The 27928-nt window shown below is 43.5% G+C and overlaps 1 protein-coding gene across 2 annotated transcripts in view; it reads left to right on the top strand.

Annotated features, from left to right (window-relative positions):
• The window catches only part of PARVB (parvin beta), a 55424-nt gene that overhangs the window by 14004 nt on the left and 13492 nt on the right, over positions 1 to 27928 (top strand). The window contains exons 1-8 of one of the 2 annotated variants that reach the window (XM_048301493.1): positions 5258 to 5359; positions 7798 to 7887; positions 9764 to 9834; positions 16373 to 16475; positions 19347 to 19487; positions 19845 to 19960; positions 25647 to 25705; positions 27329 to 27348. In XM_048301493.1, coding sequence (XP_048157450.1) covers positions 5323 to 5359; positions 7798 to 7887; positions 9764 to 9834; positions 16373 to 16475; positions 19347 to 19487; positions 19845 to 19960; positions 25647 to 25705; positions 27329 to 27348 — 637 coding nt within the window. In that variant the 5' untranslated portion in view covers positions 5258 to 5322. Of the gene's footprint in view, positions 1 to 5257; positions 5360 to 7797; positions 7888 to 9763; positions 9835 to 16372; positions 16476 to 19346; positions 19488 to 19844; positions 19961 to 25646; positions 25706 to 27328; positions 27349 to 27928 lie in introns of those variants that run through there. The other variant, XM_048301492.1, reaches the window with a different exon arrangement.

Here is a 27928-nt window from a genome sequence, read left to right as displayed (position 1 = left end):
TGTAAACTGAAGTGCTGTTTTCTCTCAGATTTCTTCATGGTGCAGAAGACAAGAGTTGAATGAATGGATTGGGTGTCTTTCTTCCAGAGTAGTGCTGTTAGCTCTGCTTCTGACAGCTTATGCTCTCCCTCCCTTGGTGGTTTGCTTTCACTGGACCCATTAAATATGGATACCTTAAGCAGTGAGTTGATTCTGGTTTCTGAAGTTGCTTTTGGCTAAAAGAGCCTGTTGGTGCTTGGCATCTTGTGGAAATCAACCTGCTTCCTTTGGGATCTTGGGCTGAGTTCCTAGACATGAAGGTGCTGTTCCTTTACCTGCTTGTGCCCATCAGCTTTGCTTGTGGGAGTACACCAAAGTCTGAGAGAACACTAAGGACTTTCTAGGAGAACACAGTATTTCATGGAGAATGGATGGCAGTAAATTGAAAAGGCCTTGAAGGTTTTCTACTCGGAGTGGACACAAGCCCAAAGTCCCCTTCAGTCCTTTCCTTTTCTTACCAGACTTTGTCTTTCCCTCTACTTTCATATGTCAGGTTTGACTCCACATCCTCCTTTCAGCTGGAAGTTGTTCTGGTGCTCATGCAGTGTTCTTAGGAGAACATAACCCTCCACCATTACTTTGTGGGGAGAAATGACCCTTTCTGTGTAGGGAGGGAGTTGTGCCTAGGGGAGGCTGAGAAAGTACGTTCTCCCCATTTTCAAGTAGAGCTTGTGTGCAGAGGGAGGAGTGTAGCTTTCCCTGGCTGCTTTTAGGGTTCTCTCAAGTTTCAGTTCTTGCCTGGCTTTTCCCAGTCAAAAATTTTGGGATTGAAGCAATCTGTTCAGGACAAAGCAAGTGCATGTCCTGGAGTGTAGCAGCTGTGTAGCTGTGGTGTGATGTTAGTGCTTAGGAGAGCTGGGTAAGGGGTAGGTACTTTAGAGGAGGGGAGTGTTGCTCCATTTCAGGCAGGGAGAACAGAATGTCAGAACTGTTTGCTGGTCGCTGCTTAAAAATGTACTTATACCTCTCAGGCACGAGAAAAGGTGATGAAAAAGATGTGCCATTTTCAAAGCTGTGGGATTGCCACTGTAAGGGCAATGCAGGGAGACTGAGGCAGAGCTGACTAGGTCAGCAGGTCAGTAATCTGCTCTTGTATCCTATCAGTTGTCCATCTATCACCTTTTTAAGTGTAACTTTACAAATACTTTAAAGCACCATTCTTGTCCACACTTGTATTTCTGCTGGGTGGGGGTGAAGGTTTTTTTGTTTGTTTATTTTTTGTTTGGTTGGTTTTTGTTTTGTTTGTTTGAGTCTTTTTGGTTGGCTCTTTTAATTAATTTTGCCCAGCATTACTGTTTGTATGTCCACACAGTGAAAATTCACTTTATTTTTTTTTCCCTTTCTTATCTGGCTAGTTTTCAGACACACAGTTTCCTCACTCTGTGACATAATGTGGCTTCTGGAACCACTAATGCCCGCAAAAGGAAGGGGGGAGTGGCAGGTGGGGCTCAAGATGAAGTCTGAGTGCCTCTTTGCCCTGATGGATCCGTGCCTGATGAAGACAGCAACGTAACTGGCTTAGGGCAATAATGAAAGAAATGAGAAACAGCAAAATGATGAATCCCATGTTTGACTTTCAGCTTTAGTTCCATAGCTCTCTGTATGTTCTGTCAAAGCCTGCATCTTGCTTGCAGAACCAATTTTGAAGGATTCCCAGTTCAGTATTAGTAAGTGGGTGTTAGAGCTGTTGATTGCTTTGGTGTTTAGTTTCCAGTGCTGCAAATGCTGAAAGCCTCTTATGGCCACTGCTCTCTGTTTAGTGCTTCTCTCTCCTAAGATGCTGCATCTCTGCCTGTTCCCGTTCTGCCTCTTTTCAGCAGTGCTGGTACATGTGCAGGGCTAGGCCAGGGACAGCTGAAGCTGTGTTAATACTGGCTATTTCATCACAGAGGTCACTGCCAAAAAATGGAAATCCTCTTTTCACAGACACCCCCCAAACAACTCCCTAGAAAGATAAGAACATTCTCATTTGTGAAAATACAAAAGCAGTATTTCACCCTCGCAAACAAAACAGAGCCCAAGCTTCTCGTAAACATTTCCAGCTGGCTCAAGTGTTGAATATGCTGTTACCATGCTAGATACATATTTTACCTTTGGCAAAAATAAAGGGGAGATCTCTGTTCTGGCAGTCACAAAATAGATCGCTTACCTGTGTAAATTTTAACACATCCATTTAAGCAAGTGTGGCCTGGTCTTTGCAACTAAACCAAAAGCGTTATTACAGCCCTTTCCTGAAAGTTGCCTTTGGCTCTGCTTTTCCCCTTTTTTTTAATACATCTTTCCATTTCTTTATGTACCAGAGTCTGGCCATTGTGAGTGCCTTGTCTGCTGAGGCGTATAAATAATTTGCTTTATTACCACAGTTCTGCTTTGAATGCAGTCCCTTGATACAGTGCCTTTATGTGGATTTGGTCAAGTCTTTGCCTTTGATCTGCCTGGGATTATTAATTCTCTCTTATAGTTAAATGGCTGCTTTGTCTTTCTCCCACAGCCTCTACCAAAAGATCGGAGAGCCTTTTGTAAATGTGCAGTGATGAGTAATGCAGTAGCAGACTGAGCTGCGTGTGGTTCGTCTCTAGAAAAAGAGTGCAGTGTAACAGTGTGTTTGGGCCTGGTTTTGAAACCTTTCTGCTTATCAGTTTTTTTTAGAAATTGTGAGATTTATTCAAAGTGCCTTTTGTTAAATGTGCCTAGAAAGCTTGCAGTTATGAGGATGACTTTTTGTAAGAGTTTTAGTTGTCAGATGGAAATTTGTTGTGTGCATGGCTGCCTGCGTTGGCCTGTGATAGGCAGAGGAGCAAGTTAAGAGGTCGGCACTGCAGAGTCTTCAGGGACTTGTTGCCCTCTGGTCTGACTTCTCCCATGGAAAGTGGGAGCTGCAGCTGATACCTGATCTTTTATGCAAGGATTTGCTGCTTGACCAGGGGGATTTGTCCTGTATCCCCGTTCTCATCTAAGATGTGAGTGAATGAGGATTGTGTCACTGGTCTGAAAGGGCTAAGAATGGTCTTGAATGTGGGCTTTCTATTTTGCACGTGGTGATCTGGACTATAAGGATATGAGTAGCAGGCAGGTGAGTCACTGTCTGAAAAAGTGCAGCTGCTCACAGTTTGGCTCTGGTGAGAAGGAGGAAACTTGGGAAGCAGTAGGAATTTGGGGGCAGGAAGGGAGCTTCCTGTGCAGTTTGAGTTACCTGGGCATTGCATGTTTGCTGTCCGTATGCTGCTCCCACCAGAGAGGAGGACGAAGTTACCTGAAGGGATCTTCTGCAGTGGAGCCAAGGACAGCAAAGCAGCCTGACAGCTTCCAAAGTTAGGATTGCATCATGAGATGGAAGTGCATCATGTAAAAGTTGTGGTCAGGCAGCGCTGGGCACTGGCTGAATGCAAAGAAAAGCACAGGAGCTCAGGATCAGTGTCACAGCAGCTGCTTCTTTCTGCAGGGTGGGATTTGGCCTTGCAGTCAGAAATAACCAGAGCTAAAATTAAGCAGTATTTACCATCTGTTTTTGTAAGATGCAGGGGCTTGTGGTCAGTTTTTTAATAACAAGGCTGCAAATGGCAGAGATTGAAGTGAACTGTGCTGTTGTTGATACCTTTTAAAATTACACTAAAAATTATTAAGAGTGAAGGTAGAAAGCTGCTGATATCAGTTTTCTCTTTTTTTAAAAAGGAGAAAGCTGGGGCATCTCTCTTTTTTTTTTTTTTTTTTTTTTTTTTAATAGTGCTCCTGCTGACTTTAAAGGCCGTCACTTGGCCTTTGAGAAATCTTTGACAGCTCCGGTGGCACTTCCAACTTTCTGCAGCGAATGGCTTGTGCTGTGTGCAGTTTGCCTGTAATCCCATGCTCTGGGACAGCCTGCCCGGCTTACAGACACAGTGCTGTGTTCTGTGTGTGTGTGATCTGCTCATTCTATTAATCTGTTTGAAAGGCCAGCACAGCTTCCAATGTGACGTAATCATGTTGACTGCTGACACTGCCAAGAGATTGTCAAAATATTGCAGGGCTGCCAGGAACCCTTGCTGCTTTTGGGGACTGGTAAAGAAGTGATCTTTTACATGTGGATTTAAATTTCTACTTCAGGGGAAAACATATGGTTTTTGCTGAAAGCCAACCTGGACTAAGCAATGCTCCTTCAGCCTGTTCTCAATGTCCTACCCCTTCCTGCCTTCCCCTGCTGCAGGTTTGCAGTGACTGGTCTCTGAAATGGAATAATCAGGCTTTAGAGAAAGGTGTTTTACACCGGTCTCAGGTAGGGAGCAAAAGAACTGCGCCATCACCACGGGGGAAGGTGTTCCCTGTGAGGAGGGGAAGGGGAAAGGAGCTCTGTGACTGGGCAGAGAAGGAGCAGTAATACCTTATGTGGGATCTGCTATGACTATAACTCGTTGTACAAGCACAGCTCTGCTCTGCCAGTCAAATGCCTCTTGCATGGATGGCTCTGGTATAAACCTCACAGCAAAACCACTGCTGCTGGTACCAAGTCAAGGAGGTTGGCACTTGCCAATCTGTTAATATCCATAATCTTGTACAGTACCTTTGGGTTTGTGAAAGCATGGGCTGAAAGCCATTCTTTGTTGTAAATTTGCATTAAAATACCTGTCAGGTTCTTCTCAGAAATGTACCTGTTGCTCCATCCTGACTATTAACTGCCTCTGCTTGCTCATTTGTGGGTTCTCTTTTCTTTCCAGCATTGTGGCTCTGTTTCCTGTTCCTGCTTCTGTTTCTTTGCTCAGCAGTGATAAGTAAATACTGGGGGCAGTGAGCAGGGAAAAAGTCCTCAGCATTTGTTCCAGCACAGTGTGAAAGGTTTCTGGAGTGCTGCAGGTGAGGGGAATGCCCTGGCACGTTCATGTTCCTGAGTGCAGGTCCCTGTCTGCATGCTGCCTCTGTGAACCTGTGTGTTCCTTGGGGCAAGCTGTGGAAACCCAGCTGTGCCTTCACCAGAGGGTGCAGGTGGCTTTCTTGGGAAGCTCCGTGCACAGAAAATACTATCCTGGAGGTGCCTGCTCTTAGGCAGCCAGGGTGGGCCAAGGCAGGCGCTTGGCTCTCTTGGGACAGGGAGGGATTATGGCTGGGACCACGGCCAAGTGCTGTGTCCTCCCTCCTGGCCCCCTGTCCCCAGCAGCTGGGAGCTGATCTTAGTGCCTACTCCTGTGTCACCGTGCCCAAATTAGGGGGGGTCTGGCAGTCTGGAGGTGGCAGTCCCTTATCCAGTTTCTGCCACTCCGTCAGCGCTCAGACACCCCATGGGCTTTGCCTGTCTGCGCTGCTGGGGCCGGGATGGCCGGACTGCTGTGTAAGAGGCGCAAAAAAGGAGGTAGGAAACACTTCCTTTGTAGCAGGAATCTCTTCATGAGGACCTGGTGTGCTGGGCTCTCCCTGGGAGGCAGCTTTGGGAAGCTTTCTGCTGGCAGAGCCTTGCTTTGCTGGCAGAGGTAGGAGAGAATGTTTTGGTCCCATGGGATCTGGCACAGCTACACAAGGTCTGAAGACAAGCACAAAGGTTTTATGTGGTTCTTCATGGCATGAGGGATGGGGGCTTAATACACAAATTTGCATTAATGTTTTCTTTCATTTTGGTAAATTGCTCAGAAACAAGGTATTTTTGTTAGGAAGAGTAGAGATGATAATTTTTATATTAAAATAAAAGAGTACGTGCATCACCTTATTTGAGCTTCTGGGAATAAATCTGGTTTAGTTGCATTTAAAAGTATTCTGGCATCATTTTGTTCATATGCATACACTGTGCCATGCATTCACTGCCCAGAGGAACTTAGCAGCTCTCCTCTGCATTTGCAGAGCATTGGGAACAGCGATGCCCTGAACTTTCTGAATACTTGGCATTCCCAGAATGACAGCACAGCTGTGATAATGAAGAGTGCTACATCTAGAAATAAGGCTGGTAGTTCCTAAATAAGTCTGACTTAACTGAAGTTTGGGCACTTACAGTCCTAGAACAGTTTTAAAAATCGAACTTCAGTTTCCACATTAATTGTCTTGTGCCTCCTGGTGGCATCACAGTGTAGGAGTTGTTGGGGTGAGAAAGCTCTAGTTTGGAGCAATGCAAACAGGGCTGGGTAAGGGTTGTTAGAGCTGATTTGATCTGCTCCATGAGGCCTTCTTGCTCCCTGACTTTTTTGTTTGTGGACGTTTTCAAGAAAATGAGAAGGAATGCAGAAAAGGGGTACTTTAAGTTATTTACCAGCATCTTCATTCAGGAGGTTAAATTTCAGCCTGAGGACATTGTTTTCTGTTTGCAGTCAAGAACCATGGGGCATAAACCATCAGGTATCGTAATACGAGACTGGGGTTTGCTGCTTGCATTTCATAATGAGGATTTTAGTGGTGTTCAATATCATGCTGTGAACCAGAATTCAGTAACCTCTTGGGACTGCAATTAAGAAATGTGTGAACTTGTCTTAAGCACCTGTTCCAGTTTTCTCTGAGGGAAGGAGTGGGGATTGCAGTGTATTCTTCTTCCCTGCCCTCCTCTGTGGCAGTAAAATCTCTGTCTTTTCCACTTCTATTAGGCAGGAAAACAGCGAGTTCTGATGCAGGATTTTGTAACCTTCTCAGACTGCATGCAAATGACAAGCCTGTGGTTTGTTTTTCCAGCGGGAAAGGGGAATAGTGACTGCTCTGGAAGGGGAGAGCTTGAAGGGATACTGTGACCATTATTTAACTGTTCCTTCTTTTCTTTCCTGAGAAAAGTTTGCTTAACAAACCTTATGTATTTGGAAATTCTTGATTTTCTCTGAAAGGAGTGTGGGACTTGGACCCTTCTCAAAGGAGATTGCACTACCACAAATGCTGCCACAAGTCATTTTAGTTCATGCTTACACAGAACTGTCACTGAAAAGATGGGGCTGTTGTGGTTTCTTTGGATTTCCTAATTCATATCCATCTAGTTCAATATCACACCTTAAAACAAATGTTATCTGAGTTTAAGGGGAGATGTGCCTTGGAGAGTGTGGAAGTGTTACAGCAGTGCTGGTGCTTTTCTTACTGTCAAGCTCTGTGAAAACACTGAAGGACTCTTCAGTATTTGTCCTCAAGTTTAGTTCCTTCCATATGGCAGGATGCAGGGAAGTATTTTAACATCCATTTTATTTATGAAGCATGCTTTACTGACTTTCCCAAAGGAGAGTTGTAAGTTTAAGATGAGCTTGAAATTAAAAAAAAAAAAAAAAAAAAAAAAAATCATATTTGCGTTCACCAGATCATGGCACATCTATTCTATCAAGTGGCAACGCTGGAATTAAATACCTTTTCATCTTTATTTGGTAAGTCTCCCTGGGATTCTCTGAGGATTTAATAAGGCCAGTAGCAAGTTGCAGTTCCTCCTGTTCTGCTGCTACAAAGGGAGGTGATGAGTGGTGGTCATGCTGTCAGAAAAGGGGTTTGTTTTCACACTGTGATGTCTGCTCTAGGTTGGGGCCATTCTGCAGGCAAAGCTCCCACCCCTTCCTTCTGGAGAAACAAGCACTCTCAGCTTGTTCTTACCACAGAATTGGGTTTCTTGCTAAAATTTTCCAGCCACTTGTGTGGTAGCTCTGTTTAATAGGAAGCTATAAAAGGATGCTACTTCAATTTTATTTTCCACTGTGGCTGCACTTCTTCATGCCATAAACTGTGGTCCTGTTCTGAAATGGATCTACCAGATGTTGTCTCTTATTATGAACACCGTCCCCAAGCCCTACATAGACACCAACTGTGCATTTATTACATTCTTTTTGGTTTTTCTCTTCTATCCAGTGAGTGACCTCCAAGAAGAAGGTAAAAATGCCATCAATGCGCCGATGAACCCAAGCACCGTGGACATCCATCCAGAAGACACACTATTAGGTAAAGTTTTCATGCTGCAGAGATGGTTTGTGAAGGGGGCCACTCTGGCCCCCACATCAGGGCTTCACTGCTGAATGCAGGTTGCCCAGCTGGAAGTGAGAGGATTGGAAGTGATGATTGAAAAAGGTTGCATGGTACTTGTAGACTAGAAATTAGAAAGGCTAAATGGAGTTTGAAAAGCAGTGCCAAGCAAGGTGGTTTATGGACTCTCTCCCATGTCCATCCCCATTTCCTCCCTCTGAGTCCCTACAAGAGCAACAGCATAATTTAATAGCAAAAAGGGTTTAAAACTTGTTGAAATAAACTGCTTTTGTCTGTCCTGGCCTTATGTCTCTTAATCTACAGAATTAGCTGAAGCAAGCTAATTATGAAACTGTAAATCAAACATCAAGACAAATAATAAAGCAGTAAATTAAAACCAGAAAAGTGTTAGCCATTTGGATTTTCTGATTAGGAGAGTAGGAGGAAATGCAGAGTGCTTTTTTTCTAAGATGTAGGCAAAGTGTTGGTTGCTCTGTGTCGATGTGTCTGGATCAGGAGTGTCTCCAGTGATTTCTTCTGGATACCAGTAAAGCTGTGGATGCCTTTAGGAGATGCAGGACTACTGCTGAAGGCCTGTCCTGCAAAGACATGATCACCAGTGAATGTTAACCAAGTTCTGTGGTGAATCATGTACCGTTATGGGTCAAGTCCCGCTCAGGGTTAGTGTTTTGGGTGTGTAGTGGGTGTCACTTCCTTATGATGGACTGCCTGACTCACCCTAGGCAGTAATGAGGAACTAAAGGAACAGAGGGGGAAAGCAGCAAAAGAATTCATGTTTTTTTCATTGGTTTATGGAAATTTTTTGAGTGTGTTCAGACAGCATGGTCTTATTTTTGTTTTTTAATAATAATGAAGAGCCCTGGAAAATACTGACCCCAAATGTGTGGGTGAAGACTAAGGTAAGCAGTTAGATACTGGTTATTAAATAGTGTGTAGTCAGTCTTGTGTCCAGGATGTGCCATGTTTCCCGTCTGACTGCAGTGAAGTCTGGCACTGCAGTGGAAAGTCACTGTTGGCTGGTCACTACCAGGTCACACTGAGCAGTGTGACAATGGCCTGACCAGTGGTCATACCAAAACCCTTCCTTTGTTGTCCTGATAGAAAGAATTGAGCAATCAGTAGTAAAATAGGATTGCATATGGCCTGCCTTCTGGCCCTTAGAGAGCACTTCTCACACATCTTCATCTCATCAGCAGAAGAAATAGAAGGCTTTACACCTGGGAAGTCTCTTTTATGTTCTTCCCCCATGCACCAGTACAGCTGATACAAAGCAGGATAATTTCTCTCTTAAGCTTAACGGAAGGTTAAGGAGTTCCTGCACTCAGGAGCACATGTGTGACCAAGTTTTGAGGAAACCAGAGGGTTGAGGCACAAACTCTCAGCCCAAATCTCAGAGCTGCACTGAGTGTAGTGCATTAAGCTCATTATATTCTTCCAGGTTCTGTAATTTGGGACAGGTGTTTTCAAACAGAAGTTAAACACAAACTGAGGAGGAGGAGAAAAGTAGTCCACTGGGGTTTTTGGTGTGTTAATATGAACATGCCTCATATGAGGACAGGGATTTTCCTGAAGCACTCTACATATGGCAGGGCCCGAGCAGGGGAAGGTCAGTGAAAACAATCCTGGTTTAGGGAAGTGGGGCTGTGTTATCTTTCTGTGTGTCTCTAAAATTGCCTGACACTTGGGTCATGGGACATCCCCTGGCTAAGAGGATGAGTAGGCACTGCCATTTCTCGATCAGCTGACAAGCCCCTTCAGGGTCAGGAGTTGTTGCAGTTTCAGCAGTGCACATTTGAAGTGGATCTCGCTAAGGTTTCCCCTTTTACTTGAACAGAGGAGAATGAGGAACGCACTATGATCGATCCTAACTCAAAAGAAGACCCCAAGTTCAAGGAACTGATCAAGGTAGGAAATAAATTTTTGTCCTTCTTCAAATCTTTTAACTAGTGAGCTGGAGTAATTTATAAGCTGGTCACCCAAGAACACAGTTGAGGAATAGCAACTTGTTACTGGAAAACAGCTGTGAAAACTGAGATGAAGGTCAACAACAAGGTAAGGCTAAAAGCAACAGTGAGAGGGACAAGGAAAGGCTGAATGTCAGGTGCTTGTGGAGTAGTGGAGTAAAGCTCCATTGTCCATTTCTATCCTTGTGATGATCATAGCAAGGATCAGTGCTTGGCTTGAGTCTGTCTGCAGTCCCTGCACACAAAATGTAGGTTCCTTCTGTTTGTGAAAGCTGGGAAGGAGCTTTGGAAAACATTAGTGAGGTTTCAGGAGAAGAAAGAGTAGCACTGAAATGTTAGGGGACAAGGAGGGGATGTCTTGTGTCATGGGAAAGTTGGAACTGAGGTTCTTCTTGCCCTGCATTCTGCTCTCAGTTTTTACCTGTGTGCTGGGTCAGGGACAGGTAGTTCTGAGTCTGTCTCGTCACTGGACACAGCTGCCCAAGGGGTTGATAAGGTGTGCCCAGATGTGCTGATGTTAAATGAGACTTCCTGACTCAGCAGCGCCAGTAGTTCCTGCCTGGCATGACAGAGGACTTGATCTTGAAGGACTTGTGTTTAGGAGAACCTTTTCTATGCAGAAAGTTGTTGGGATTAACATGGTGCAAGCTGAAGCAGGAGGAGAAGGGATGGCAAGCCTGAAAAAGTGTGCTCTCTTTCAAAAAGGTATTTGTGCTGCTGTTATACTTCCCACTACACTTTCCCTGTATTTCTTTAAAAGAATTGTAAAAATAATGTTTCTTGGAAACGACAGTACAGCTCTGTCTGTGTGGATATGAAAACTTTGGATAGCACATACCGTATACAGAGAGGGGGCTGAGCTGGGGCGTATTCCCTGCTGGAAACCTAATGCACCCTGGCTGCTTCCCCAAAGTGAACTGTTTCAGTGAGTGCCTCAGCAAACTGCTCACCTGCTACATCTTTAAAACAAGCCCAGTGATCTGTTATTACCACTACAATAACGTGCCTAGCATCACAAAACCACATCAGGCTGAGTTTAGCAAGGAGCTGTGCTCAAATTTCTGTTGTTCTAATTCGCCGGGAGTATGTTGTGGTTTTAAATTAAGTGGCTGCACATTCTTTCTTTGTTGGTACCTAAATCCATTAATTCTCTCCAAGGTGCAATGGTCTTGCATCACCCTCTCAGAATGTAATGTGGTTTCTCTGCTACTGGAGCAGTGATATTATCAGCTGAACAAGAGTCTCTGCAGTGGAAGAACCAGATGTACTCTGTGATTCAGGAGACTTGATACTGAAACCGCAATTGCTTTTAAATTGTGAATTGTCCTGCTGAGTTTAATACAAGTTTCTGAGTCTTCCCTGGATGTCATAGTCCAGCAAGGTTATATTCTTTCAGATTAAAAACCTGAAAACCTCCAGGAGGAATGAAAATCAGGGCCAGAACAGCACTCAAGGATATGTTTAAGTGCATTGCAGAATCAGGTTCAGGGTCACTAGGCCAGTTTACACTTGCACAAGGAGAGAGGTCCCAATGGAATGGGATCACCTGGTGCAGGGAGCAGCATGGAACTGGAAATTGTTTCCTTGGGATCATCCTCAAAGGAGAGATGTGTTCTGTGGAGTGCCTGTGTAATTTAGCTAATTGCTAACAACTTGCATACCTCTCAGCAGTTAGAGTTTTTACAGAGATTCAGCAGCGCTGGTGTGAGCTCACACTCTCTTGGTGCGAATCTGTAAGCCAGGGAGAGGTTTGAATTATGTTGGCAAAACTTACTTTATACTACAGAGCTTGGATAATGCAAAAAAAAAAAAAAAGAGTAATTTATTCCTCATTTTCTGTTCTTTGGTGGTTATTGGCATTTTCCAAAGACCCAGTGCTGGATGAGAATTGCTGTGCTTTAGAAACCCAGCCAGCAGAAAAGTGTCTGTCCCCCAGAGCCTGAAAAGAGAGCTCTCCACGGACTAGTGAGGAGTGGGAACTTGAATAGACGGAGGTTTTTGTAGTTCCAAGTGGTTCTTTCTCTCTTTTTCCCTTCAGAGAAGAATGTGCCAATAGCATCAGCAGAGCCTCATGCCTTTTCAAAGCTGGCGGAGACTCAGTTTCGTTGGGGCCAGCCCAGATCTCTTTCAGCACCAGAGTTAGACATGCCAATGGTTTGCCATCACTGATGCTGAGTGTTTCTGTCCTGCCAGTCACATGCAGTGGGCTAAATGGATCTCAGTGCAAAGAAGCAGCAGAGATATCTGCTGCTGACGCTGCTTTAGTACCTCTTTGTCTCCACCAAATGTTGGCTTAATTTCTGCTGACCTCATGCCATAGGAATTGTATGCATTGTGGATTGGGCATTTGGAAGTGATTTTGACAGAGCCTTTGTAACTCTGGAGGGACAGACTCCACCACAGCACTGTGGTAATACAGAGACCAGCAGATGAAAAACACAACAAAAAGCCTCATTCCTCACTCTTAGTAAAGCAAATATACAGAGAAACTCCTTGTTGAAGGCTGCTTAGTTGGGGATGTGAAAATACCTACTTTAAGTCTTCTTGCCCAAATGAAAAACAATATGCCTGGAAGTGTTGTTTGTTATCACCATAGACAGTTTTCTAAAAACAGTTACAATCTATCAGGATGAAGTGTTCAACAAAATTCCCTCTGTGGCCAGCAGCTTTTTAAAACTCACTTCATTTGCCCTGTGTGTAATCAAAATTTGGTATGTGGCTGAACAGACCTAAAGCTGAAAATTCAGCTCAGGGAAAGAGAGATGAGTTACTGGTTCTATTTATATGTATGTATAAATATTGTATTCACAAAATGCTCCATTTCTAGTGTCTGAAATATGTGAGCTTATTTTACTCATTGTCCAATATTTGCTCATTTTCAGTATTTCAGTAGGAAGAATATGAAAAAGAGCTTCCGCTAATTGAATGCAAAATTTTAGAACATCTGTGTGCAAGAATTGGGTCCCATCTGAAAGTGCCTTGACAAAAGGCAGCAAGCCACAGTTGTAAGGTGCTTTTCCTTCCTTCAAGCACTTCTGTAAGATTGGCTTATAACTGCAACAACTTCTAGCCTTTAAAAGATTCATCTAAACTTTATGCAGATCCAAACATTGCTGCTCTAGACACTGCCTGAAAAGTAAAACATTCACTGTCCTGGAAGATACCAACTTTTCCCATATCTGGTTTTATGGCTTTTTAAGATTTACTGAGGAGAAGAGAAAACCAAAATGAAGCCACTGTCCTTTGAATGTGGTTTCTCACATGTGACCAGATGAAACCGAGCTCCCTAAATGCTCTGAGATCTGCTTTTGGCAGCAAGAAGCCTTCCCCTTGCTTACAGGATGCCAGTGCTTAGTCAAGAGGCCCAAATATGAATTTTTGCTAATAATTTTCATGCTCAGCCCTGAAGCCAGTTTTATACCTTTGATCTCTGCTTCCTAATTCTCCCAGAAGCTGAGGGGAAGTGGGTCATTGAAGCCAGGATTTTCTTTCTGTGCTGTTTTTGGTGGCTGGGCTTCCTGTTTTCCCATTGTGCCAGATGTGTTCATGTATTTTGTGTTGTTTTGCATTTTTTTCACTGCTGTACAGCAGTGACTCTGGGGTCCTTATGCCCTTGACCTCTGAATTTTCACAGCTACAAGTCTGTGTCTGAGCATTTGGCCCAGTTCAAAAGTGCTTTAGAGGAGTGCAGATATGCATGAAATGCCAGGCATGGTTGTGAGGACATAAGAATATCATATTCAATTTTTAAAACCACACTACTAGCCCCAAATATTATAGAAGGCTATAGAAAAGCAGCTTTTTATGAGCCCAAATTGCAATATTGAGCTGCAGCTGTAAGAAGTGCAGGCACAGGAATGAAGGAATGGATAGAGGAGTGTGAGACCAGACAGATCGAGGTTAAGCATCTTTCCATGCATAGGAAAAGCTCTTGTCTGCCTCCCTCCAAGCACCAGTGTGCCTGTGTCAGGCTGTTAGAATTTTCAGGCATTCAGGTTATTGAATCTTTCCTGCTTCTGCCTTTTCATGAAGGAGAAATTACAAAGAGCTGCAGAGAGCTGACTTTCCATGAGCAGGGTCAGAAAGGATTCCTGCACGTTGCTTGTTTCAATAAGCAATGTGGTGTTTCCTCTCTAAAAGTTAAAAAAAAAAAAAAAATCTGTGCTGAATTTTTTTTCCAGGCTTCTAATTAAGACACAATCAAGAAATCAAGAAAGGCTTGGGATTATTTTAATTACAGTACTTTCCAGTCTTCAACAGCTGTTAAAAAAACCCACCTGGATTGGTTTCTTTAACTTTGCAAATTCATTTTTTCTAGTGGAGCTGGAGTTGTAGTCTGAATAGTAGAGAAGTTAGAACATTCTTTGAGATGTTTGTCTTTGATTGAGGTACTAAACTATTAAAATCATAAAATAAGTATGGCTAGACCTGTTTAATTTGTGTCTCTTTTTTGTAGCTTTTTTTCCTGTAGTTCTTCAGTGCTAAATTTTTGTGAAACATTTAATTAGCACATAGTGTAAGTATTTTCCTTTTTTAAGACCCTATACCTGTGTTTCCTGTGTATCTGTACTCTTGGAAGTGGGTTGTTGGATCCTACCTTTTATTCTTTAATTTTAAATCCTTGGCATTTTCTAGATTCTGACTTCAATACCATTCAGCACAGGACACAAAATAAAATGTTTATTAATGGTTTCAAATAGTTTAGCATCCTGAGTCTTCCTTTAACAAAGCTTTTGAGGTCTTCTTGAAGTCCAACCTCTTCTTAGAGGGACTGTAATGGGATCTGATTATTTAATGATATTTTCAGCTGAGCTTCAGATAATTTTGGAAGTTTGTTCTATAAATCTCATGGAAGATCTAAACTTTTTAGGATTTTGGTTTCTTCAGTTGATTTTCTACGGATGTCTAAGTGAAAATCTCTTTCTGGATGATGTCTTGTTATCTAGGACTACTTTTTCTGCGTCACTGGTGAAGTTTTTGAGGTGAAAGATAATATTGTGCTTCTCATTGGCTTCCAGCTGTGGTAATTCTTTGCTGACTTGTCACAGGGGAGCAGTGGGGTGATGCCGCTGCTGCCGAGTTCATCCTTGTGTATCCACGTCTCTTCAATCACCTCCCCTCTTTCTGTTCATGTGTGAGGGAAGAACACTTCTGACACAAGTTGCTGATACTGAATAGTGAATAACTTATCAGAAATCCTTTATTTTCAAAGACAGGTCTTTGGAGGAGTCATTTTTCTTATTGTGGTTTTAGTCCCTCTGGGCAGCTTAGAGGGCAAAGGTGATTTACACAGGTGAGCATTGATGCTGATCCTTGCTTTCCATGGATTGAGCAATTGCCAAATCACTTGGCTTAAAATTTGCCACTTACATGCTGTCCCTATTTTTAGAGCTGACTTTGAGCCCTGCATATTTTCAGCATGCTTTGGAAGTACTAAAGATATGGACTAGAGTCTGTACATGAAGCATTAGTATTTCATGTTAGGATTGTAAACTTTTTCATGGTCACTAAGCCTAGCCAAATTTATTTGAGGTTTTTAGGTTGAGTGAACATCAGCAGCCAGGCTGAATAACTTAAATGTCCTCGTGACCAACATACTCAAATGCTTGTGTTCCCTAGGATTCCCAAGGTGGGTGTTTTCCACTGCAAGCCTGCATATATTTTTTTCATTTGCTTTTGTTTTACCATCTCTTGTTTATGCAAACCCCACAACTTTCTCAGCCATCACAGCTGCCAAGAAGAGGCAGAAATATGGGGTCTAAGCAGAAAGTGAATTTAAAGAATCCACAACTTTATATGATGCAAATTAAAGACTGCAGAATCTTTAAATGAAGCTTATTGTTTTTAGGTGGCTCTGGTTAATGGATTTTTCACATCTGATTGGCAGTACTCTTCTCCTCTTATAGAACCAAGGATGTAGGAGGAATTAACATTGTGTCTCTTCCCACAGAACTGTGTTATTTTTGTGAAAACAATTTAATTTTCCAAGTAATAAATTGGAGGACAGCACTACTACCAGCCTCAGTCAAGGCTTGTTTTCCTGTAACTCTTTGGAAATTATTATCTTTGGCACCTGGAAAACTTAGTTCAGTTCCTTTTCTTTTTAAAGGTTCTTTATGTTCATTCCTGTTTCACATGTGACTGAATGATTTTATGGTAGTCAGCATATGGGAACTGTTAAAATTGTAAAATGATTATCAGACCCATTTGACCAAGATCTTAATTCTGGACTTTTGTATTCTGCAATAGCTGGGGATAAAATGCCTTGTCCTGTTGTCAAGACCTGAATTAAAAACAATAGGGGACAATGAGATGCTTTTATTATATTTTTTTTTTACATTCAGGTCTTATCTCTGCAACTTGGAAATACATAAATATGCTTGCACTTCACGTATTTTATATTCCTGATTACTGCCTTGAATGAAAAGAACATACTTCAGTTGGTTTTAGATATTTGCCTCCTATTTCTGTGCTTGCAGGTTCTAATTGACTGGATTAATGATGTGCTGGTGGAGGAGAGAATCATTGTCAAACAACTTGAAGAGGACCTTTATGATGGGCAGGTGCTGCAAAAGTTGCTGGGTGAGTTCACACAAGAGAACTGGAAGGGCCCAAAATTAACCTCTTCCTGCACACAGCAGCAGGTCTGTGCAGTAACTCAACATCTCAGGGAGATGCTTGATTTCACTGAAAGCTGCAGCCTCAGCTTCTCCATCTGTTCTCCTCAGGCTGCCTTCTGAGAGGGGAGGAAATCCAGATGATTCCTAGGTATCTGTTCTATGGACTAAGTGTAGTCCAGACAGCTGAAATAAGGGTAGAAAAGGAGTGAAGAGGTTTGTGTTTATGGTGCCAAGCAGAAGCCGTGCAGTGCAAAATTTTGTCAGTATGGTTTGGTTTTGAAAGCTGTTGGGCTGAGAGCTGCTTTGAGGTCCTGATAGTATTATTTTGGGGGGAAAAAGAGAAAAAGGGAATGCATGGCAGCAGGTATGTGCTCAAAATGTGCACTTCTGTGTGAATGACACATGAGGGGATACACTCAGTTGAGAATTTGGGATTTTTCAGCCCCCTTCCATCTTTGCAATGTGTGTGTTGATGCAGGAAGCATAGTGGAGAAGACTTGTGATAATGAAGTGATTTATGGGGATGCTTTCAGCCAACAAGGAGGCTTGAGGCTTCCAGTCTCTTGTAAATCCACAGTTTCCTAGCCAGACTGCCCTCAGCTCACTTCTGCTGTGTTTTCAAGAGTGGGCTGGGCTGTGGGGGGTGTGTGTCACAGTGGGGCAGGAGGACCTGGTGCTGATGGGTGCTGCTTGCTGGATTTTCTGCATGTGCCCCTTAAATGACAGGTGTCTGGATGAACATCCACAAGCCTTAAAATTGGTTAATGGCAGTTAGCTTCGCATGCAGTTGAAACCCCTCAAAATAACAACTTGAGGAATGAAACAAGAGTACTTTTAACACTTGTGGGTTAGACTGCAGCCAGGAGCCTCCAAACGTGGTGCAGATCAGCATTGTACAGGTAATTTTAGCTGGGGAATATTTGTTGGAATCCAGTAGTTCATAGCATGCTTCATAACTCTGCTTCTTCAGCTGGCAGTGGGTTTCACTGCAGCTGTCTCAGGTATCACTGCTTCCTCACGCTCCCTGTGGAGCCATGGCTCCAGCCTCAAGCCTGCAGACATTTAGAAGGTGCTTAGTTGTACCTACGTGTGTGTGTATGTAAGACACTGAGGGGCTGGAGCGTGTCCAGAGAAGGGAACAGAGCTGGGGAAGGGGCTGGAGCACCAGGAGGGGCTGAGGGAGCTGGGAAAGGGGCTCAGCCTGGAGAAATTAAACTTCAAGTGGTAGTTAACCATTCCTTTTGAGTGAAAGGTGTTTTGTCTTGATAACCCCTTGTTTTTGGGCGTGGCTAAGGACAACAGCTTGTCGCTGGGCTTATGCTGAAGCAGTTTGAAACAAGATACTAGCAAATGACTGATCGAGGTGGAGCTCCTTGTTTAGTTAATTTAGCAAGGGACAAGTAGTGCCACTCAGAGAAGCTGAAATGGCTTGGTACACAAGATTCCAGTGTGAAAGGAAATAAATTTGTTTGCTGACTGTCAGCTAACCTGGGCTGAGAATAGGTAGAAGCCCTAACATGGAACTGAAAAATTAATTTGCTTGTTTTGGTAATCTTGATAAAATAATACTGATTAAAATTTCCCTACTTTAGATTGCTAGAAACAGTAAGGATGGTCAAAGTATTTATTAGTTGATAACCTGCAAGTCTTTTCTCTTTGGCTTACTGGACTACTTTCATATTGCTGCCACTTTGAAAAAATAAATAGATATCTTCAGCTGGATAAAACATCCAGAAGAAGCATGTCTTGAACTTGAGAGCAGAAATATATCCATTATTGGAATGATAGGTTTTGACAACTCTGAAACATTTCTGGAAGAATCTTTAGATTCTTTAGTGCCTTATTTTGTGAAAGCAGTTTTGGTGAAGCATGTTTTTTTGTTTTAAAGAGTGGAATAGTGTATAATTGGAATATGGCCAACCTGTCCTGACCTCCTGGACGGATCAGCACAGTGAGTTTGGCCACATTTTTCATGGGTGTGGAGAGAGAACAGAGATCAGCTGTTCCCATTGCTCTGATGGCTGGAGGGCTCTACCCCACCTTCCTCAGCTCCCTGCTCTTTCTTTTTTTAGAGAATTTTAGCTCCTGTCTCTTTTGCAAGGGCCACAATGCAGAGGAAGAGAAGAATGACTTGTCTACAACTTTGGCCACAAATAATTATATTATGTTAACAGAATTGAAATGTTAGTAGTGGAATTTTACACATTTTCCCGCATGATTTCATTTTGGAAGTAATCAACTATGATGTGACAATGTCAACAACATGACAAGATTGTACCAACTTACTTTTTAAATTAGTTCCACTGCCTGGGTCATATGAGTCTTGAGGGTTTGAGGATGCAAAATGTGCTTTAGCTTAAATTCATACCTTCAGCTAACCTGAAATAAAGCTTATCAAGCTGAAGTAAATGTTCACACAAAATATTTCCAGTTTTTTGTCCTAAACTAACTTTTAAAAAAAGTTCTGTACACCTCTGCAGATTCCTTGCATAGTGAAGGCTGTGTTGTGCCAAATGCTTTTCTGCAGTGAAAGAAATTGGGAGGTATAATTTATATTGCTGCTAGCTTGATGTCTAGCTGAAAGTTGTTACATATTTTGACACCTGATTGATGAGCATGTTCAGCTAGACTTTACCAGTTTTGTCACATTTTTATTGGAACTGACACGCTCTGGTGAAAGTTTTACTTCCAGCTATTTTTCCTTCCAAGGAAAAGAATTCTCTTAGAAAAGTTCCAGTGGACTCCAGTGGTTTGTGCTTGTTATTCCCACACAGTTTAATCCGGTCTTGCCTGTCCTTTTTATTTATTTATTTCGTTTGTTTTCCAAATGCAGAAAAATTGGCTGATCGTAAACTGAATGTGGCAGAGGTGACACAATCTGAAATTGGTCAGAAGCAGAAGTTGCAGACGGTCTTGGAAGCTGTCCATGATCTACTTCGACCCCATGGCTGGACAATCAAGTGGAATGTTGACTGTAAGGACTCTGTTATATTTTCTGTCTTAGAAAGTTTGTTATCACTTAGGAAGTCTCATAAGAGGGCTTTTCTCCAGTATCCTCCAGCACAGTGAAAAGCAAGTGGTTGGGTCTGCCTGTCTGTGTTGAGCAGAGAGGGTTTGGAGTTGTAAGTTAAGCTTAAAGGAAGGGCTGAATCTAGGCTTTGCTACCTGTGAAGTTACATTGTAGGCCTTACTAATTCAGGAAAAAGAGGAAGAAAGATTAAAAGACTGTGTTGACCAAAAGCATTTGTCACTGCCTTTTCCCCCAGAGCTGTTTGTTTAAAATAACGCCTCAGTATGATTTTACTTGCTTCATTTCCCTTGTTCCCTGCAGCCATCCATGGCAAGAATCTGATTTCCATTCTTCACCTTCTGGTGGCTTTGGCAATGCATTTCCGAGCTCCCATCCGGCTGCCTGAGCATGTGTCAGTGCAAGTGGTGGTTGTACGGGTGAGTACCAGCTCCTGGGAGGAACAGAGCAGATTGTGCAGTCCTGGGCCTCCCATCTCTTGTCATTTAGAAAATGTGTCCCAGTTGTTTAGTGAGTCCCATGCCCATGTGTAGTAACTGCTGGACTCTGCCCAGCAGGCTGCTGCTCCCTGAGAGCTCAGCGAGGTTTCCCAGGGCTGTGTGATCAGGCGCATCCCAGAGTCCATTTGGGACAGCCCCGCGGTCTGGCTCTGGCAGCCAGCAGCGTTACAGCGCAGGGGTGGTAAAGAAGGCAGAGAAGGGTCTCTCATGAGGGTTTGGGATGGCTTTAATCACACCTCGTCCCCGCGATGTTCAGAGGTAGAGAGACAACAGGGTCTGGGTGCGGGGTGGTTTTGTCCCTGGGCAGGGTTGGGGTACAGGAGGCAATAGGGAGAAAAACGGAGGGAGTGGCCAAGGCTGGGGAAGGAACAGGGGGAACATACAGAGTCAGGGGGTTAACAGGCCACCACACCCATGGGAATGCGTTTTTGGATTGCATGTGCTTATGTGTGACCCCAAGAACAGCACGTCTTTAGTAGGTTTGGGGCCAGCCTTTGCTCCTGCAATAGCAAGCTGAAAGTATGCAATGGGATTTTGTACAAGGGAGCTTTGGGCCTGCCATTTGTCACTCCAGTACATTTTTTCTTGCTATGCATTTTTTGTAGAGAAGCCATTGAAACCTCAACAGCACAGGAAGGAGTTTCAGCACATAGCATCTCCCTAGTCTGGAATGCTTGTTAGCAGTGTTGTTTTTCCCCAATGACTTCATGTGCAGACTTAGACATGTTGTTTTCCTTGGCGGGCCTGACAGACTTTCATCATTTCTTTCACAGTGTTGTGTTTTTGTTAGCTTTCCTTAGATATAGAGAAGAGATCTGACCTAAGGATCCCTGACTGCTTCCCCCCTGCCCTAGATACTGCTCTAGTTATTCCTTTCTCTGCTTGGTATCGACCATTTCCTTTCCCTCTACAAAGACTCTACTTTCAAGCATCTGTACTTCTGCTTTTTCCTTGCCTTCTATGCCAGTGAAAGCTTCTCATATCTGTAACATGGGAAGCCAGTTTTTCTGCTGAACCCCAGGCAGATGCATTCCAGCTGGCACTCTGCTCCTGTTTGCTGTGGCACTCGCTCTGCAAGTGCCATTTACTGTTCCAGCTGTCAGGCTGCAGTGAGTTTCCTGTCAAGAATAAAGAAGATAAAGTGATCCCACACCCTGTTTTGAAGACCTGGATCCCCTTACAAGATGCAGGGTGGTTGATTAGATGAGCCCCATTTTGCTTTGTATTTAAGTAATGGTGTTTTCCAGGCTGCCTGCCTGGATGCCCTAGAGGTGCAGGGTGTGATGTTAAATGAGAAATTGGTGGATACTCCCTGATTCACAATAAATGTGTGTATAATCTATAGGAGGTGATTTTGAACTGCTTTAGTTCTTTCAGAACTGAAGTCAGAACTTAACAACAGTGAGTTAGTTATAAGGTAACATGAATGTAAATAGGAGACTGATTTCTTTTTAACTTTCTTTTGACTGTCTTGGAAAGAGGAGGAGGAATATGTAAATATAAGCTGGTCAGCAGTTCTCTTACACCCTGATGCTAGAAACCTCCTTTTACCCAGTACAGTGAAGTGTCTTCTGTAACTGCAAAGTCAGGAAAAAACATTAGGTAGAGAGATAAAGCCTCCTTTTCCTTGTCCTTAGTTCAAGCTTCAGAACCCTCTACCTCCCCAGCAGAGGGAATGCTATGGAGAAGGTTTACACTTCTTTTCCTATTGGAGAGATATAGAGGAGACACCATCTGGTTCACCAGAGTACCTGGATCTTGAGACTAGGATGACAGGGTGACATAAAGGCTGACAAGAATCTAGGGATGAGAGAGAGAGCAACGCCTGTGTCCCCAAGGGAGTGCCTGAAGGTGTCAGGTACAGTGGGAGTTAAGTCAAATCCTACAGGCTCTTGCTCTTGGATCTAGAGCCTGGAGTCCTGGAGATGGTCATGGCTGCAGCTGGCCCTGAGCAAGAGGAGGCTTGTCTCAGCCCCTAATCCACTGCTAGGAAAAGCTTGCAACTCTCCAGCTTTGTTTACTTAAACGGAAAGCAAGGGGTGGTATGAAGCAGAGCATGTTTGTTCTGGAACGAGAACTTTTGCCTTATAGTTTGGTAAGCTGAATTTTTGTAGTTCAGTGCCCAAAATCTAGTTTAAAAATACATGCTGGTTCTGTAGCACAGATCTCTTTAAATGCATTTTGTTTAGCTTTGTTATACTAATGGCAAACAGAATGGTGATGAGGTTAATATTGTTCCTAATCCACGTAAGGAAACTACTATTCAGAAGATTATTGCTATTATTACCAATTTGTTGTTAAATGATCTCTGATTACATATCCCAGTAATGAATAGGGTTCTGTCAAACTAGATCACAGTTAACATAAGGTGTTAACGGAGAGGTTTTCTTTTAAATGCCTCTTTTTGCTTGGAAATACGTTTGAGGGGGTTAATAAACAGTTTAAGAGACTTCTGTGCAAGTCTTTCAGAACTGACCCTGCAGCAAGAAAACCATGCAAGATGCTGTGGGAGTATGGTGCAAGAACACACCCACACTGAAATTTTCAAAACTTGCTAAGTCTCATTTTTGTGGTTGACTTTGATTATCTTTATCCACTTGTTAAACTGTCCTCACACTGTGCAGATCCCCGAGGTGCTTCTTCCCCAAAAGGACTGTGCTTACACCATGAAAATAAACTGGTTTAGCAAGTTACTGCTCAGCCAAGTTGTGTGCATCTCCACAGCCCATCCCAGAGCAATGCAGGACCCCTTATGAGCTCGTGTAAGTGCTGTGGGCTCTTTCTTCTCTTACTTTCACTGTCCTGATCCTTCAAGTGAGATAATATGACAGCACTGTGCTACATGGAAAATATTTACCCAGATCTCCACAGTTCAGTGGTGATTCTACCCTTCCATTAAATTCTTCTCTTCATTTAGCATCTTGAGGTGTCAGATGGAGAGCTTCTTAAGGTTCTGTATATATATTTTCTTAGATTTAAAATAGTTGATTTAGAGTCTGAGAAAGATCTGTAGTTCAATCTGGATCTGTCAAACAATGAACTATTCTTTTTTGGTCCCGCACGGTTCAGTTTGCTCAGAAACCCACAAGCATTTTGGATATGACTTCCTGTTTTGCCTTCCTTGGCAGGAAGAACCTTTACCTATCTATCTGTCTTTTTGTGTTATGTGGAACAACTAAAAGACCAACCCAGTGGAAAAACACTTTTATTATTTCATAATGGCCTCCATGACGTAGCCCCTCTCAAGAGCAGAGTTCCTGAAATGTAGTTACTTGGAAGTAACTTGAAAGTCTTTTCAAAATCAACCTCCAGAATTAGTTTTCTTTGTGGTTTCTTTGTGTGAAATAGGAAATTGGGTGACCATGGCAATATATGCCCAAGTTATTCAAGAAGGGTCCCAGCAGAGCATGGCTTTAGGTGGGCCTTCTAATTAAAATCCTGTGAGTAGCTACTCTAAGTGCTGAGTTACGAATCTAGGGTGATACCTGCTTTAATGCTGGTGTCACTCAACACATGCCTGTCATTCCAGCCCTCCTCAGTGAGGGCAGGGAGGAGAGAAACTCTGTTGGTTTCAGTGGTGCTTCCAGTGAGAACTGAAAAATACTGAGATTTTCCAGCTGACTCTACTGCCTGCTATTCAAAATGTAAGCTTGCATGGTGAAGAAACACCCTAATTCAGGAAAACAAAAAAGTTCTCAGAATGAAGTGTAAAAATTGTCCTTGAGGCTCACTGTGTTGGTTATTTTTACAAGGCTCAGGAACTGTCATCTTTTATGCTTAGCTTGCCTCAGCCTTATTCTTAAAATTGCAGCATGCCCCACCTTGGTGCTGCTGGGAGATCTGGGGTGTTTTTACAGTAATTCCCTTCTAGTCTGAGTTGCAGACTGAAAGGTCAGAGTCAAGGCAGGATGAAGAATAAATGTGTCTGGTGCCAGTGGTGGAAGGAATCAAAGTGTTATCAAGGAGTGACATTTGCTTTTTGATTGCAAGGTCAGGGGACCTAGGCTTGCTGTGAGAGCAGCATGCTCAGCTGCCTGGGAGTGGGGGCAGTGCTTCCTTTTCCACCAGCTGGGGAGCCAGTGTTGGAATCCATTCCTCTTTCTTATCAGGCACTTGGAGGCATTACTCACTAGTCATCACTTACTGAGGTTTTGTTCACAGGTTACAGCATCTTCTCCCTGGGGTACAGGATGCCTGGAAGGTCCCGAGCTCTGTGTTAATAAAGCAGAGATGTGGTGGGATGGAATAAAGACAGCATTGTTTTGTATGCAGGAAAATACTGCCCTGTCAGATGCTTCCTCATTTTTCCATCCATGCTGTCATCCTGGCTTTTCCCCCAAGCCTCCTGGCTCCATTCCCATGGCTCCCTCAGGGGAGCAGGATGAGATAGAGGTGTGATAGGGAAGTGAGGGATGTGAAGACGTGGCCAGCTGGCAGCACCCAGCCCAGGGCCCCATTGGGCACGGAGCTGTAACAGCTCCCCCCATGCCTCCAGCCAGGCTCCCTCCCTTCCAGCAGGTCTGCCTGCCTTCATTTCTTCAGTAGGAAGTGGAGGGGCAGGAGTCCCTCTTGCTGATTTTTAGGTCTCATTTCTCATTTCTTAAACTGCTTCTGGGGAAGGATGTGTTTCTCCTCAAAGCTGTTTTCCCTAATAAGTTCTTGCTTGGGTTTCAGCTGGTGAAAACAATTGAGATGGTAAAAGTGTGCAGAACTTGTGCCTGGGGAGTGGTTTCCCTGCTTACCTGAGCTAGGAAGCTTTATTAACCCTCCCCTAAGTCATTCTGACAGACCTGGTTCCTAGATGGCTGCTGAGATTTGAGCTCTTTTTGTCAGCTTTTTGAGCACAGGGAAGGGAGGAAAGAAATTCCTCCATTCAGGCATAGTTTTGAAAGGAGCCCATGGAGATGTTAAGCAAGTTTTTCACTCAGATGAAAGCACTGCCAGCCTCGGAGGTGTTTTGAAATGGAGTCTCAACGTGTGCTATTTCTCTTGGGTAGAGACTCCTTATTCATGCAGAAAATTATGCCAAGGAGAGACAATCCAGTATCAGGGAGATACTATTCACTGTGAAGTCATTAGCTGAGCTTTTTGTGCTCCCTATGTTTCCTTGGAGGATGTGTCCCTGTCAGGTGTGTGGCAGTGGCCCCAGTGCCATGCCTGCTCTAGGAGAGCTGTGCCAGCACTCTGGAGCCCTGGCCTGGGAACAGCCACCTGTGTCATTTCAGTCCCAGAAGAGTCAGGCTGCCAGATGTGGCAAACTGCTGGTTGGCACCGTGACGTGAGCAGCTGCCCTGCGGGGATCTCAGACGGGGCTGACAAACTCTAAATTGTGTTCTAGGCATGGTGTTGACACTGGTCTGAGGAGAATTGTTAGTGAGGTAGTTGGCTGCAAATATGGGTGTATAAATACATTTCCCAAACATCCCCTTGGCCGTTGGCCTGATCAGTGCCCCTGTTCTGGGGGTGAATCCTCCTGTGTCGGTGGTTTTACCTCTGCCTCTGTGAAACTTAGGGAACTCATCTAGTTCTGCCCTCTGGTGTTCTGAAAGATGCTGAATGAGCCCCTGATGAGCTTCTCCTTTGCTAATTCCATCTTCCTTTCCAGAAACGTGAAGGCCTCCTTCAGACCACTCACATTTCGGAGGAGCTGACGACCACGACAGAGTAAGCACAAAACGCTTCGGTGCAGGATGTGAGACCATTTCTAAAGATGAGAGAGAAGTTTAATCTTCCTCTTTCCTTGCTAAATTAATGAAATCCCTTCATGTGATGCTTTTTTAACTATATGGAAATGACTTGGTCTCTGGAAGTATGCTACAAGGGAGAAGTGTCCTCTGGACACTTAGAAGTCTTGTGTCTTGTGTCTTAGAAGTTTTTAACTGAAAGTGACTTTTGTGAGCCTTTTTTTCCCCCTGCCTACAGGACATAGCTATATATATCTGCTTTCTGCTTAGTACTGTTTTCTCTATCAAGTGAAGCGCTAATATGTAGATATTTTGGGGAAGAATTAGTTTGACAAAAGGCAATTCTTCAACATACCTCTCAAAACTGAAGTGATACAGTTAAAACTGTAAGGGGAGAAAAGCTCAGCAAAAATAAATAAATAAACCTCTTCCCTCTCCAGTTTTTGCACCAGATTACTTTGCTTTATATTTTTACAGCCCTTTTTATAAGGGGAAGGCTAGACAATGCATTTGGGTTTCAGCTGAAAGCTGAGATTTTCCTTCACATGGCCTGAAGGCAGCTCTTCTAAGAGGGGCTTACATGAGCCGTCCCTCAGTTTATCAGTGTATTGGCTCCCTGTAGAGTTGGCTCAGCTTCCCGTGGCTTTGAAGATAAATGAAGCACCATGTGGTGCTTAGTGGGGAACATCTTTCAGATGGAAGCACTCAGAAATGAGATCATAACGTCTCTGTGTGGACATTAAAGGTCTTGTAGTGGTTTTTGTAGGATCAGAGCTCTGGCTCAGGTTTGTAGGCCAAAATTCCTCCCCTCTCTCCTATGCCCTTGAACAATGCAGTAAGCTTGTGCTCTCGTCCAGATGTGGTTTGCAAGATGTAATCTGCAGGCTGGGGCTTGGACATTTTCTAGCAGGGAAGATGTTTGCAGATTGGCATGTGTGTTTATACACATATTTTATGGAGCTGTTTAATATTACACAATATTAAGAGGTTATGCTGTTTAACATGTTGCATATCCAGGTACACGTACACCTATGGAAAATGCAGTGATAAGCAGAATCCCACATTCACTGAATACTTTCAAATTCCTCTGTGCAAATCAGGGCCTGAATCTCAGCTGATAAAAACGTGCATATGTCTGATGATGTCACTGGCTATGTATGTATTATGTGGCAGTTTTATTTACATAATATTCACATATAATGTATGTTTTCTTCAGAGAAGACAGGCTAAAGTGAAATAGATGGCTTTGCTTCTTGTAAGATGTTCGGTTTAGATTATATTTGTGGAAAATGCACACACAAGCACATTTAGTCATTCACCCTTCATCATAAAAAGTATGGAAAACAAGTCATAATTATGCATAAAATGTAATTAAGCATTTTCATTAATTGCAAGTGGATTTCCCTGACATGACTGGTGCTTTGCTGGAGACATTCCTGCAGCACATTGGGTCTGGTCTGTGATGTGCTCAGCCCCCTGAGTTTGCACAAGTGGTTGGCCCTCTGGATATTTCAGGAGAGGCTCTTGTTAGGGCCGTACTCTTGTCTTCCAAAACTGATTATTCATGGACTAACTTCATGTCTTTGAATGCTCTGACTTGCAGGATGATGATGGGAAGATTTGGTAAGTAACAAACTTGACTCTTAATTTTTTATTTATTTTTTGATTTATATGTGTCAGGCACAGAAATCTGGTCACTTTTTCTTTCAGCAGATCAAGACAATGGGGTTGAGCAATTCCATGAGGTTGGAATGTATTGCAGGGGAGCAGGTTTTGTTACTCCATGCAGACGTGGAGTGCAATGGGTAGGACCATTCTTGAGCTCTTTAGATTGGTCTGTGTTGTTTTGGTTAATTTTTAAGTAATGAATAGTAACCCTCCACAGGATGGACATGGAGGGGCTGGAGCATGTCCAGAGAAGGGAACTGAGCTGGGGAAGGCTCTGGAGCAGCAGGAGGGGCTGAGAGAGCTGTGGGGGCTCAGCCTGGAGCAAAGGAGGCTCAGGGGGGACCTTCTGGCTCTGCACAACTCCCTGACAGGAGGGGGCAGCCAGGGGGGATCGGGCTCTGCTCCTACAGAACAAGAGCAAACAGACTCAAGCTGTGTTGGGGAGATGAGGCTGGATATTAGGGAAAACTAGGGAAAGGGTTATCAGGGCAGTGGCGGAGTCCCCATCCCTGGAGGGTTTTAAAGCCATGTGGAT

Source organism: Corvus hawaiiensis, chromosome 4, assembly GCF_020740725.1.
Source record: "Corvus hawaiiensis isolate bCorHaw1 chromosome 4, bCorHaw1.pri.cur, whole genome shotgun sequence".
NCBI lineage: Eukaryota > Metazoa > Chordata > Aves > Passeriformes > Corvidae > Corvus > Corvus hawaiiensis.
Note: the sequence above shows the minus strand (reverse complement) of the source record. Positions and strands in the feature narration are given on the sequence as shown.